Genomic DNA, 13,289 nt, shown 5'->3' on the forward strand with positions numbered 1-13,289 from the left:
CTCAGAAGTAGTTGTAAGGAGGGTTACCTGTCCTATATTGACGTATCCGTATTTGCTAGCTATCCTGTTGGCCTCCGGGAGCCCCCCAGCTATCCGCACAGCCCAGTGGTTGGTGTACAGACGCGTCCTGCAGGCGGGCAGCAGGAACCCCAGCACCAGGGTGAGCCGGCAGAGAAGGTCCCCGCCGCCTCCGCCTCCCCAGCAGCAGCGGCGCTTCCAGCCCATCTTCTCCTCCTCTGCACGCAGCCCCCACAAAACTTCTCCTTCTTCCGAGGCTCTTCTGCTCACCTCCGGGCGGCACCGGCGGCGCGTCCTCCGAAGTTACCCCGAGGAGGAAACTAGGAAGAGCTTGGAGTAGTGCATTGAACCGCCCGGTGGTTAAATGATGAGGGGTTGGGAATAATGGTTATAATCGGTGATTGCTGCTGTCCCCTCCTCCCGCCGCTCTCCGGGGATTAAGTAACTTGCTTGGAAAGCTTCTCGCACAGTTTCTGAGCGCCAGCTTCTCCTCTCTGTCCCCAGCTACATGGGAAGTCGTCTCTCCGCGGGGAGGAGGGCTCCTTCTCCCTCTCTATGCACTCCCCTCCTCTCTGACTTCCTTCCCCTGCTAGCGGTCTTCTGCCTCTCCCGCGCCTGGCTTTCCTTCGCCTTCCCTCTCGCCCGGAGTCCGGGAACAGAGCGGCTGCGGCAGCAGGCGATGTGTGAGTGTTGGCAGCTGAGCGGCTCAGTTCACTCGGGCTCGGCCACCTCCTTTTCCCCTCCCTTCTCCGCCTCCTTCTCCGCCTCCTCCGCCCGCCCTCGCTCCCGCCCGGCAGCGCTGAGGGCCAGGGGAAATGGCAGCCGTGCTAGCTCCGCGCTCTGCCGCCACCCGCGCTCCTGGGCCTGCGGCTACTGCCAGCCCCGGCCGCCGTCACCCCTAGAGCTGCCCCTCGCCCTGCTATACTGGTAGTCCGCCGGCGAGGTCGCGGCGGCCACGTCAAGGTGCGAGGCCTGCGGCAAGGCCTCGTGCCCGGAACCGGCTGCGGCCCCCGGCCCTGCTCCCGCGGGGTGTCAGGGCAGAGGAGGGGCCTTGGGAGTGGGCCAGCTGGCCCTGTCGGCCCCGGGGGAGCGGGCCGGGGTGGCCGGTGGGAGGCGAGCAGCCGCGAAGCTGCGTTACGGGAGCTCACGGGCTCACAGGGTGGCCCCAGGGAGTCGGAAGGCCATTACATTATAGACGTTGCTCGGCTTCACTTAACGTTGAACTGGCTTCTGAAGTCAGTGGTCGCCACATTCATAATGAGAAGGGGGCGGAAGCCTCTTCAGCAGAGGTGGTCCAGGCAAGGAGCATGGCCTTCTCGGTGGTTTGATGTCACCGTCCCTGTGCAGCACAGCCACGCGCCCTGCCACCTTGCACGGAAATGCTTCAAACAGCAGGGCTCTTACAGTGAGGCCCTAAACACATATGGCTGAAACAGAGGTGCCTGCGTAGGAGAAAACTCGCCTCTGCCCAAGCTGTAGCTCACCAGATTAAACCTTGGAGGCCCCACAATGGCTTTGGACAACTTGTAGATCTACTCCCTTTTATTTCAAAGTTAAAGGCAGTCTGTAAAATCAGTCCAGCAGACCCACTGTGAGGATCCCTTACAAGGTTGTGAGGAAATTTGAACACAAGAAGCACTGTTGTAATGCACTAATGTAAATACTGTGGTTTATTTTCTCTGAGGAACCAACGGTGTCCTACAAAGCCAGGCAGCTATAATTCTCTTTTTCACGAGGATGTGAGGTATGAGAAGTTAAATGCTTTCTTTACTGTGTCATACAGTAACATGGAGTTTCTTTTTTGCCTCCCCCAAGACCTGTGCTCCTACGTTTAAAACCACTGTTTTCCTAATAAAGAAGTAGTAAAATGCAGACAGCCAAAACCACATGTTCCACTTTAAACCATTCTCTGCCTTAAGTTCATTAATTTCCCCCTTAAACATCAGTATTATATTAATGACTAACATCTTCCCCCATCCTCTGATTGTTTTTAAAGGGGAGAAAAGGGGGAAATCTATTCTCTACCTCCCTGTTTGTCTTCAAAAATTTCTTTGCCAATGATTAGCTTTTCCCTGTTAGTATTGTTTTACATTTTGTTTTGTTTTCCTGTAGTTTGTATGGTTGCTTTTTTAGTGTAGGACAACATAATATTGTACAACTCCTCTCTGTAGTTTCAAGACCTCAGTGAGGCTCACCTTCCCTAGGACTTCACAGATGATAGCTCACTGCTTAGCAGATCATTCTTCTCCTGAAACCACAGTCAACACTCTCATCAGATTCAGCAGGAGCATTGTTATGCTCAGACAGTTACATCTGGTGGCTAATATTCATAAATACACATTCATTGAATATGACATTAAATCACCTATAGCAATTAGCCCTTCTTATTGATTGGTTCAATGATAATTACAAAATACAATTTCTGTGTCTGAACTTCGAGCAGTCTTAGGTTTGTTGGTTGTGGTTTTTTTTTCTGATGACAATAAATTAAAAATTGCTTTCTGACCTTTATTCAGTTAATTTTATTGTTGTTTTGGCTGTTTTATTTCCTGCTATAGATGGTGTTTTGTTTTGTTTTGTTTTGTTTTTTTCCTGGCACAGAAGGCACAGACTGTAAGCAAAAAATAAAGCCGTACTATCATGTACCTACTTCCAACTTGGCTTATGCGACAGAGTGTTTTATACTCTGGTACCAAAGCCTCTAGGAGCCAGTAGACTTGATAAATACATCATTGTCCCCACGTATCTTTTCTTAATGCTGCATTGAATCACACAGCCTAACAAAAATGTTGTTAAAGTTATGCTATGCCTATAAACAGCCTCTGAAAAAGGAGGGATGTAATACCCACAGGCATTTTTTCTGTGATTATAGAGTCCCCTTTGCTGAGGCCACTGAGGCAGATGGCAGCCATAGCTATTGCAGGAGCACACGGGTCATAATGTGGAGTGTTTGAACTTGTTTCAGCATGAGCCCTGAAATACATCATAGCCTCATCCTTAGGGGAGGATGTGCTCTCCCCACCCCCCCCACCCCCCCCCCTCCGAAAACAACCAAACCAGACAAAAACCCCAAAACAAACAAACCACAGCAAACAAACCCCAAACAAAGAAAGTCAAGAACTCCCCAATTCCTAACCTGTGGCACATTCTAATTTAAGCTGTTTCTTTCTGCCTTAGCTGGGAAGTATGCTGCCACTAGGTGAACTCTGAGGAAACTGTCAGCAACCATATAGTTTTATTCAGCATACTGGCTGTATGTGGACTGCATGTAGCTGGTGGTTGAGCTTGCTTCTGTACTGTGCTGGTGGCCAGATAACTTGTCTATACAGACCACACTTGGTGGTTTTTTCTCTCCTGACCAAGGGCACTAAATTGATCCAGTGCATCACTGCTGTTACAACCATGTACCTTTTATCTGTTTGCTATAAAACAAAAAAAAATCTGGATGACAGCTCAGAATGCAAGTTTCCGCGCGCGTTTTTGTCTTGTCCTTTACTTATTGATGGCTAATCCTCAAATCTGTTTTCTATTGTTAGTTCCAAATGACTGTGATCCAGGATCTGACCTCAGTCACTGTGTTCGCTCTCCTCCTATGTAGTCTAATTGCCTCTCTTCTCACTATTTTGCCTACCTAGTCCTGAAATTGTTCTTATCATTCTAGTCCTTTCTCAGCCCGAAAATACCTCTGGCTCACTAGTTCTGGCAGCCCCTCTACTCTGCTGTGCTTCATTTCAGCTTTCCAGCACTTCTCTCTGTGAGCTTCACAGATCAGTGCTCCAGAGATGTGTTAAGCACCCCAAACTCATAATTAAAAAGGAAACCACAGAGGGCATCATATATTCAAAGTCCTAACAGAAAAAGTCTTTTAAGCAGACATGTTGACCCCTGGAGACCTTCTGGAACAGAGAAAGTTTTTAGAAGGCACTAGGCGTACATGTTCATCAGCTTTTGGAATGGCAGAGTCTGGACCATGGTAGATGAAAGAATACTTTTCAGGGAAGAGAAATCTTCAAAGAATGGAAGTTGTGTCCGGGAGGTTGTGTCATTTAGAGTTTTGCCTTAGAAAGATGGATAATTTTGGAATCTAAAGGAGTATTCAGATTTCTGTAGTGTCAACCATAACTGTTTTTTATAAACAGTGCAGCTACGTCACTTGACACCAGCCACCATACAATGCAACTTGCTGGTACACAGTTCTTTGATCTTAACTTTTCTGTGCTTTGGGCTTGCCTCTGGTTTTATTTATTTTTAACTTCAGCTGGTTTTGAAAATAAAGTTGGGTTTGGGTGTTTTTTTGTTTGGTAGTTTGGTTTCTTTTTTGGCTTGAGTTTTTTTTGGGGGGGGCGGGGGTTGGTGGTTTTGGATTTTTTTTTTTTTTTTACTAAAATATGGTTTTATACATATTAGGACTTTCTCATTAACAGATACCTCCCTCCTTATACTTTGAAACAGGATGTGATCCCTGTTTTGAATATATTGGTCACCTCACAAAGCCAAATTCTGAGTAACATATTTCACTGGTACATTAGACACTTATTTGCATTCAGCAGCCGAAACCTTGAGATTGCTCACTCTTACTGGGCATGCCTCTTGCTGTTCTTAGTATATAGATCATAGGGTCTCTATCCTTTAACACTGTGTGCAGTCCACAGCAAAATGCATGACTTCTCTGCAGCAATTGCTGCTCCCACTTCTTGTTGGTCACTGTGGGATTGAGTGCAATAATTGACAGCAGTCTTCTGTGAGCCTTCTGGCAATGCATAGGACAAAAGCCTTCTACCCTGAATGTAAGACAAGAAACAGGGCAAGTAGAAGTACTCAACTGGGATAAAGAGTATGGGGCAGGAGAAAGGAACAGAGAGAAATTGGGATGGGGATTTGGCAGAGCAGTTTTCTGCTCAGAGTGTGCTCCAGTCCAAGTGTTGGATTTTCCCTAAGCAATTTAATGGCAGAAGTTCAGTGCTTCTCATAAGGAAATAAAGGGCAGGGTACTTTATTTCCTGTCTGTTGCTAGTGAAGAAATAGAATTTGAGTCTGGACCTTGGAATAAGCGTGAGTCTGGGCTTTTCCTGATCGAGGATATTTGGACTGATAGTGCCTTGTTCAGTTATCATATGGATTTAATTTGTTTTTATAGTTAAGGCTGCACTGCATATTTTTCCATTCTGTTCACCCTGTGCTTTCTCTTACCTTTCCTTCTTGGATTGTGTTTATTGTCTTTTGAAGGACTGATTCCCATCTCATTACAGTTCTGACCATACTGGCAGGTATAATTTGAAAAGATGCTAGTGTTAGTTGCAAAACTATCTGAAGAAACTTGTACTGACACCTGTGCCAGCATGCTTGTTTGTCATCTTCACATTTGTGCATCTCTGATTGTGCTCAAATGTAAACTGTGTCATTAAAGTAATGGTAACTTGCATCTTTAAATTTTCCTTTTCTTCGTGTTTGTTTGGTTTTTATTTCAGAAATACAGTTGACAGTACAAATAGCTGTACTAACTTTACTGGCAATCCATAGAGCCTAGCTAGAATGAATTGCTAAGGCATTGAGAGAAAAGAAGGGTGGTAGCAGCAGGAATCTTTTTTAGCTGGCTTCAGTGCCTGACCCAGCATCCTGTGACACTAAATCCTGAGTTCTTCACAGAATAACTACTGCACATATTCCCTCTCCCAAGTTCTCATTGTAAAGTTTCAATTATAGATTCTCCAATACACACAGAAAGTGGGCATTAAAAGATTTCTAGTGTTTGGTGATGAATATTAGCTGTGGAAATTATCTTGGGCTCCTTCAGTATGATGGTGGGAAAATCTTTTGTCTGACATGACTCATGTAAGTGAATTCATCCACATGGAAGAAACAGGGTTTTTTCACCCAAGTTCATTTGAGTGAACATTCCAGTTAACTTGTTTCTCAGTCATCCGGTGAGTCGGAATTATTATAGCTGCCCTTTTCTTTAAAACGGATTCAGCTATACTGGTGTAGTTACAGGATTTACCCTTCCTGGTATAGCATCACAGAAACCAAATGCAAAATGCAGTGTTTATTTCACCATTCTTTTCTTAGGCAATATGTTGTTAACAAATGGCTGAGATATTCTTGCTAAAATGAGTGGTCCAGTGGCAAGTGAGAATCACTTGATTTTCAAACTGTACACATAATCAAAAAATAGTAGCTAAATGTCTTGAAGAAAAAAATGTAATTTTGCATATTCCATCAAGGCCCACTCTCACTTCATGAGATCTAGTTGCGCTAGTTCTGTTTGTGCTCAAAATCGTCTCAGGGACACTGCAGATCCTTCACTAAGAGAGCTGGTATTCACCTGCTTCACAGCCACGTGCCATACTTTTTTAAGCTTGGGATTGTCTTCTCAGTTCTTGTTTCTTTATCTTTGTTCACATGCTTCTGTGAGATGTACCTTGTCATGATATTCATGTAGATGCCTAAGAAACTAACTTCATGATGATGGGTTGATTATGCTTAATCGTCTTTGCCCTGTTCTTGTTGTATAACAAAGTGGAAGTCCTCTGCAATCTTTAAGAGAACCTGAGCACCTTTTCCACTGAATCATGTGTAGAAATCATATTTTTAGAGCATCCACTTAACTTGAGTCTCTCCCCTGCTCCCAGTGCAACTCCTGTGAATTATGCCTGCCATTTCTTTGCATAGAACTTGTTTAGTACAATTTGTTGGGCCTTGGAATGAAACGGAGCTGCTTTATTACAGCCTGTATTTAGCAGATTTTATAATCTTGAAATGGTGAGTTTCTTAACAGGGAAGGATAGCAAGTTTTTGAACACTCTTTGTTCCAGACAAGGAAGAAGTTGGGAAGGGGTATTTTAGAACATACAACCTCTATTTGTTTGTGGTAATTCTCTTTAGGGAGTTCAAGGTCACAGCTGTGGAAGGTCCTTTTCTCCTAGGATACCGTTCACAAACTTTCTGGCTCCTGAAAGTGAAGAAGTCAAAGGGTTTACCAAACAGAAGGGTAGTGTGACCACTGGTGGAGCTGCATATGCTCTTCTCTATTGCAGTTAAACCAAGGCCAATAGGGCAAAAATGGAAGTTCCCATTCATTGCTTATAAGTTCTAAACAAAAATGAAAAAAGGTTCAGCTATGTGAGATTTTAAGTCTGAAAGGAGGGAAATAGAAGAATCAGAGGCACCTAGTAAGAATGTCCCAGTTACAAAGAAAGATACTGTGAATGCAAAGTGGTTTTCTTTTCAAGGGCATGACACTGATATCTTACCTCAGAAAGTCATTTTGGTGTGTCAATTCATTGAGGAGACAATTCTGGTGCTTCTGTTACAATGAACAGAGAAAATGCACATCTCTGCAGATGCCTCTCCTCTTGTCTGCTGAAGAGCAGAGGTGCACTGGCAGTTTCTGTCACAGCTTCTTTGGTGTTCTTTGATTTGGCACGGAGGACAAAGTAATCCATTGATGAGAGCTCTTTCCTATTCCAGATTCTCTCCTTCCTATCTTTTTCTTTCCCCCCATCTCTGCAGTCTATCTGCCTTTCCTTCTTTGCTCATCTTTGTGCTTCTGGGAAGATTTTTTTGCTCCCTCTTTGTCCATCTCATAATTTCTCCCCTTCTTTCCCACTGAGACATATATTCTATATGTCCTAATCATGGGATGTTATTCTCTGTGCTTACCTCTGTTTAGCCTGAAAAACAAGGGACATCATAGCTGAAAGTTTTCATGAATGATAATAACAATGATGATGTGTGTCTAATACAGTGTGGCTGGGAGATTCACTAAGGTATCATACCTTCATGGTAGGTAATAGCCTACTGTTCCATAACCAGTAGTCTGTGTTCAAAGTGCAGAGTCCTACAGTGGTGGTTAATGGTAACTCTGAATCAGAAGTTACAGCACTGGTGTGTCTTCAGTGATATGTTATCCAGGACTGGAAGAAGTAACCTGCAAGGTAAATAGAGGTATCAGGGTGTGTTTAGCTGCTCACTAATTCAGACAACTGATTTCTTCCAGAAGGTTCTGGGAATGCTATATTTTGCATGAGTCTCCTGTGTCCACTTGTGCTCACCTGTGCATTTGTCGGCTTATATGTAGTGTATGGAGAATGAATTTAATGCATCTATGGCCACAAAGCAGCATCTGAGTCTTAAGTTTATCTGAGTTCTTTGTTGTTTATCTACATACCATTCCGAGATGGACTTTTGATTCTCTTATGTTGTGCTATATAACTATAGTAAGAGAGAACGGCACAGGAGAGAGAAAATGTAGGAAAGGAAGGAATGAAAGAAGGAGTAAAATAAAATAAAGTAAAATAAAATAATTAATTACCAACATGTGGCAAAAAAAAGTTAAGCTCCTAGTCAGAGTTAAGGCTTAAATAGACTTTTTTTATCTATATATAATTAATAAGCATTATCAATTACATTTTGTCACTTTACTATGCATGTAATACATGATTTACGATCTCTTTAAATATTAATTTCCTTGCTGTTAAATGCTGGAGCTTTGTAAATGATGTGATGCTGACAATAAAGTACATTTTCTAGGAGCCTTAACTGTTTTTTAAAATGAAAGTTATTTTGGTTTGGATTTATATTGTGAGTGATGCAAAAGACAGGTTTTGCCACCTCTCTCTGGTGTTCGGAAATTAAACTCCCGTAGTTCATGAGGAAATTAGATTGCTCTCAGGAAAGTTTCACTCATTTTGAAAGAAATATAAAACACTGGTTCTAAATCACATCAAATTCTTCTGCACCCATAAGCACTCTGCTCTTTCTTCAGGTCTGTGTCAGCCTTACTTCATCTTTGTCTCTTCTGTGTTGATTCCTCAGTTGGATAATTCAGACACAAATATTTGTATTTTTAAATTTTGATTTGGCAGCTGAGCAATTACAGAGCAAACAAACCAAGTGAGAACATTTGCTGAGATACCCGTTAAAAGTCCAACACTTCTCTATGGTCCTTCGCATTTAAACCAATTTTCTTCATGCTGTAAAATGCAGATATCAGGTTATCAGATGCTGTTTAACATACAGAATGCATATTTGTAGTATTTAGTGGTTCCAAAAAAAAAAAAAAAAAAAACACAACAAACCACTGCCAAGATGATAATTAAAAAGAAAAGAAAGTCTATACAGAGACACTCTGAAAGTGATATTCTTTGCATGTTGGAAAGCTTTCTTTTTGTATTCTGAATTATCTCCTCAATGAGAGGTATGTGCTTTATCATGTAACTATCTGCTGAAATGTAAGAAAGGATTCAGTTTTGTCAGTTCTGTGGGTCATCATAGCTCAAAATTTGAATACTCACAGTTAAAGACGTATATCTATAATATATACATTATCACCACCACTGATACACCAGATGATTAAATTCCCTAAGCCTTTCATGAGTCTCACAAATGCAACAAAATTACGCTCACAGGTGGACACACAATGTCAATGTAACATTTAAAACTTACAAAGCTCTAATCAGCACATAAATGTTACAATGATCCCTTTTTTTTTCTTTTTTCTTTTTTTTTTTTTTTTTTCCCATGGGCAAAGCCTGTGTGGCCTTTAGAATCAGCAGTTTAAAATGTTCAATCCATGCTAGTTCTCCCTGAGAGATAAAGACTGGGCTTTCTGAAGACCTTCTCACCAGAAGAGTCACACTTGTACCATCAGAGAGAGAAGCAGTGCCCTCTGATTTATATCATCAATAAGAACTTGCCAACACAGGTGGATTTCAGTATGTCCTGTGTCATTTAGTTTACTTTTTACTTCATCTATTCATTCATGAAGTAAACAAAACCAGAGAAAATGTAATCACTCCCAGGACTACACTAATGAATATGACAATTTTTGGTAGAAATTCCATAAAAAGTAAGAGGAACCAATTCCTCAGTCTTGTTACTTCCAATGTGGCAGAGGAATCCAGCAACATTTCAATAGATTCCCATGGATAGTGTTCTGTCCTCACATAGTCAATTTTTTTCTGAGTTGCTTGGTCAGCTCTAGTTCTGTCCAGTTTTCTGATCAACTCCACAAATGTGTATTATTCTGTCATAATCAGAAGAAATACTCCAGCTTTACATTAGTGAAAGAGCGAACAGGATCCAGCTTAGTGAATCAAGGTGATGTGTTTCCAACATATTTGAGGGAGAGTGCTGATTTCTGTAACTGTACAATGCCAGCTGACTATGGAGTGGGTCCAAATGTGAGCTTGATCCTGATTTGGATCCTCTAGATGCACAAATAAATTTTGTTAACTTGGGTCTGAGATAGTCTCAAGATGACAAAGATGATGCAACCATTTCTGAAATAATGTTGTTACTGTTGCTTCATCTACAGGAACTGATGCTTGAGCCCTGCTGCATGCATTGCAGCAAGAATTCCTCCTCCAGCAGAGCATGCTTTGTTTAGCACCAGTAATACCTCAGGTGAAGACCAAATGGAAAACCTTTCAACATAAACAGAGAAAACAATATAATACAACTGGCAAGCTTTTAATCTCTAGCATAAGAGGGAGATGCTGTCAGAATGAAACGTTAACACATGGAAGCCAGCTGTAGCAACTAAATGTCTCATGGAAACTTGTTCTTATATAATGAAATCCATTCACAGGGAGTATCACAGAAAGTTGGAGTGACCTGATAAAACGCAGAAGAGATTACCATATTTATTCTTGGAAAGGCAAGAAAGTGAAGCTAGCCTGACAGATTCTAAAAATGATGAAACTGTGACTGTTAATTCAAAAGTTTTATCTCCAGATGTTCAGGATTTTTTAAACTTAGCATTTTGCACAATATATTGGAAATCCACCTGTAAGTGTACATAAAACAAACTAAGACAAAATCAGAAAACCAGTTACATTCAGAAATACAGCTGGACATTCTGTGAAAAACTGCTAAAATTATCAGCAGAATTCTGGCTTTACTATAAACTCGTTAGGAAAACCAGGCTGCTATGCTGCCCCTGGAGCAGCCAGGGAAACTGATTTGGGAAATGGTGACATACAGAACAAAGTAAACTATATTGGGTTTACACTAGGTGCAGCATATAGTAGTACCTTAGTGCAACAGTGCAGATAAGTTTAAGAGCACTTGTTGATATGTGCTATAGCATTGCTCCTCACCCCTTTCCTTCTGTATGCATTTGGAAGAGACCATGGAAATGGCAAGAGCAACCTGATGTCATCTCTTAACTCTATATTAGAGGAGCAGCCTCTCATTTTTATGTGTGTGAAACCATGTATTGCAAAAATAACTAAGGTTTTCCTGCTTTTGCAGACTCTCTAGTTGTTATAACGTGTTGGAAGCTCCAGGTGACATTATTCATTTTGCTTGTCTGCATAGATAGAAGCTTCTTGTGCTTTACATGTGACAAGTTATGAATTTACACTACACTTTCCAAACTTTTACAGTAAACTGATGTCCCTAATTGGCTGTCAAAGTAGCATAAATGTTTAAATCATTTGAATGCCTTAATAAAGCCTAATTAAAGGTAAAATCATTGTTTTATGCATTTCACATGGGCTTTTGCTGTAGATCAAGTAAAATCAAGATTTGAACTCAAACTTTTAGGAAGTCCTTAATAAAATGAATCTCATTAATGTCAAACTGCTTGTTTAAGGACCTGATTAAAAGCCATTTAACATTAATGAGAGTCATTTTACTAAAAGCTTTTAAAATCAATCTCATATGGATGCAGGCCAAGTTAAAAAAGTCTGTGTATGTGTTCATAATGTATTTGTTTAGGGATCTAGTCCTATTCATGCCATTGGTCTGCATAGCTCACAGAATCAGAACCTAGGAAGACAAAAAGAAGATGACTTACTGCTCACCTTTAAACTCCATTGATTTTACTGCAAACCTGTATTTTTTCCCCCTGCTTTCTCTCATACTAGTTGCAAATTCTTTCAAAAGACAGATGCAGGTCCCCAGGGTGTTAAGATACTGCCTTTATTACACATTTCTTATTACAAGGAGAATGAGTAGTGAAATTTGAAGCTTCTTGGATCTGTTTCTTCCAGCAAGACAACACAAAAGGGCTGTATTGTGCTGGAGGTTTTGACAATGTAAGTGCAGCAGCTCATTGTCAGACCTTCATAATCAGAATATTCTTTTCACATTTGGATGTGGTTTTATACATTGTCTGTGAGCTATGTGAAGAGGGGAACTGAGGAGATAAAGGGTGGCATAACACGCACACACACGTAAGAAATATATTTTTGAGCTTCTAGAACTAAAAGTAATAAACCCAGTGCTGTTTTAACTGTATGTCTATAGGCAAAGGTCCACGTATCTGAAAGGCATTTTTTTATTAATTTATTGTGAAAACTGAAAGTTTTGCTCTCACTGAATTGTTACCTGAAATGTTTTACAAACTTACATGTGTTTGCTGCTAATTGAGCTCTCACATGAAGCTGAGTGTTCCATATGGAAGATAAAATATCCCTGCTATATCCCATCACGTTTACTTTGAAGATATGTTTGGTTTGTTTTGAAATTTTGACTGGAATTAAAAATGCAACTGATATGCCAACAGTTCTTTGTCATGTAACTGCATGATCTTTGTTAGAGGTGGTCAATTGTCTAACTCCATTTGGTTTGTGTATTTAGAAGATGTCACAGAGAACTTACTTGTTTGTAAAGTTATGGGTGTAATTTTAAAGCCTGGACATGATACTTCTGTTTGCTTCACAGGCAATTTGAGATACTTTCTGGGTAGCAAGTTTGAAAAAGGAGGACAAGAAGGCATTGTTGACAAGGCAGTAAATCACCTTACAGTCTCTTTTAATTTCCCTTTCAGTTAGGTATCTAAGAACAATACTCAGATTTTTAGGCTTTTAAATGTTTGTGGGTCTGGAGGACTAGAATTATGCTCATAACTATGCATTGTGGGACAGCAGTTTCTTACTTAGTTCACACTGTTCTGTGAAGGTCAATATCTCACATGCATACAGGTATGTAGTGTGACTGAGGGTTGATTTTTGAAAGATGTTTTGTATGCCCACAGTTCTTACTGATGTCAGTATGCTCTTTCAGTAAGGAAAATAAATCATATTTGCTATATATCTTAATTAGCGAGCTGTTTCTTTATTTGTGAGGCAGGGACTGCATAAACAGGTGCCTTAAACTAAGATATTTTTCCTTCTGCAACTTCTGCAATGCAGACTACTTTATATTTGTCATTCATTGATTTGGTTCCCCTCCAGTTCATAGTTTGGTTCAGTTATCCACTCTAAACCACTTTGCAGAAAACAGAGGTATATCAGTATTTGCAGTGTTTGCCATCCCTTTCTTGC

The 13,289-nt window shown here is 41.0% G+C and overlaps 1 protein-coding gene across 2 annotated transcripts in view; it reads right to left on the bottom strand.

Moving 5' to 3' along the window:
- The window catches only part of PCSK5 (proprotein convertase subtilisin/kexin type 5), a 261,360-nt gene extending 260,658 nt beyond the window's left edge, over positions 1-702 (bottom strand). For both annotated transcript variants that reach the window (XM_034072696.1, XM_034072697.1), the window contains exon 1: positions 28-702. In XM_034072696.1, the coding sequence (XP_033928587.1) occupies positions 28-225 (198 nt within the window). In that variant the 5' untranslated portion in view covers positions 226-702. The remainder of the gene's footprint in view (positions 1-27) is intronic.
- Positions 703-13,289: the final 12,587 nt, after the last annotated feature.

This window comes from Melopsittacus undulatus, chromosome Z, assembly GCF_012275295.1.
Source record: "Melopsittacus undulatus isolate bMelUnd1 chromosome Z, bMelUnd1.mat.Z, whole genome shotgun sequence".
Classification (NCBI taxonomy): Eukaryota; Metazoa; Chordata; class Aves; order Psittaciformes; family Psittaculidae; genus Melopsittacus; species Melopsittacus undulatus.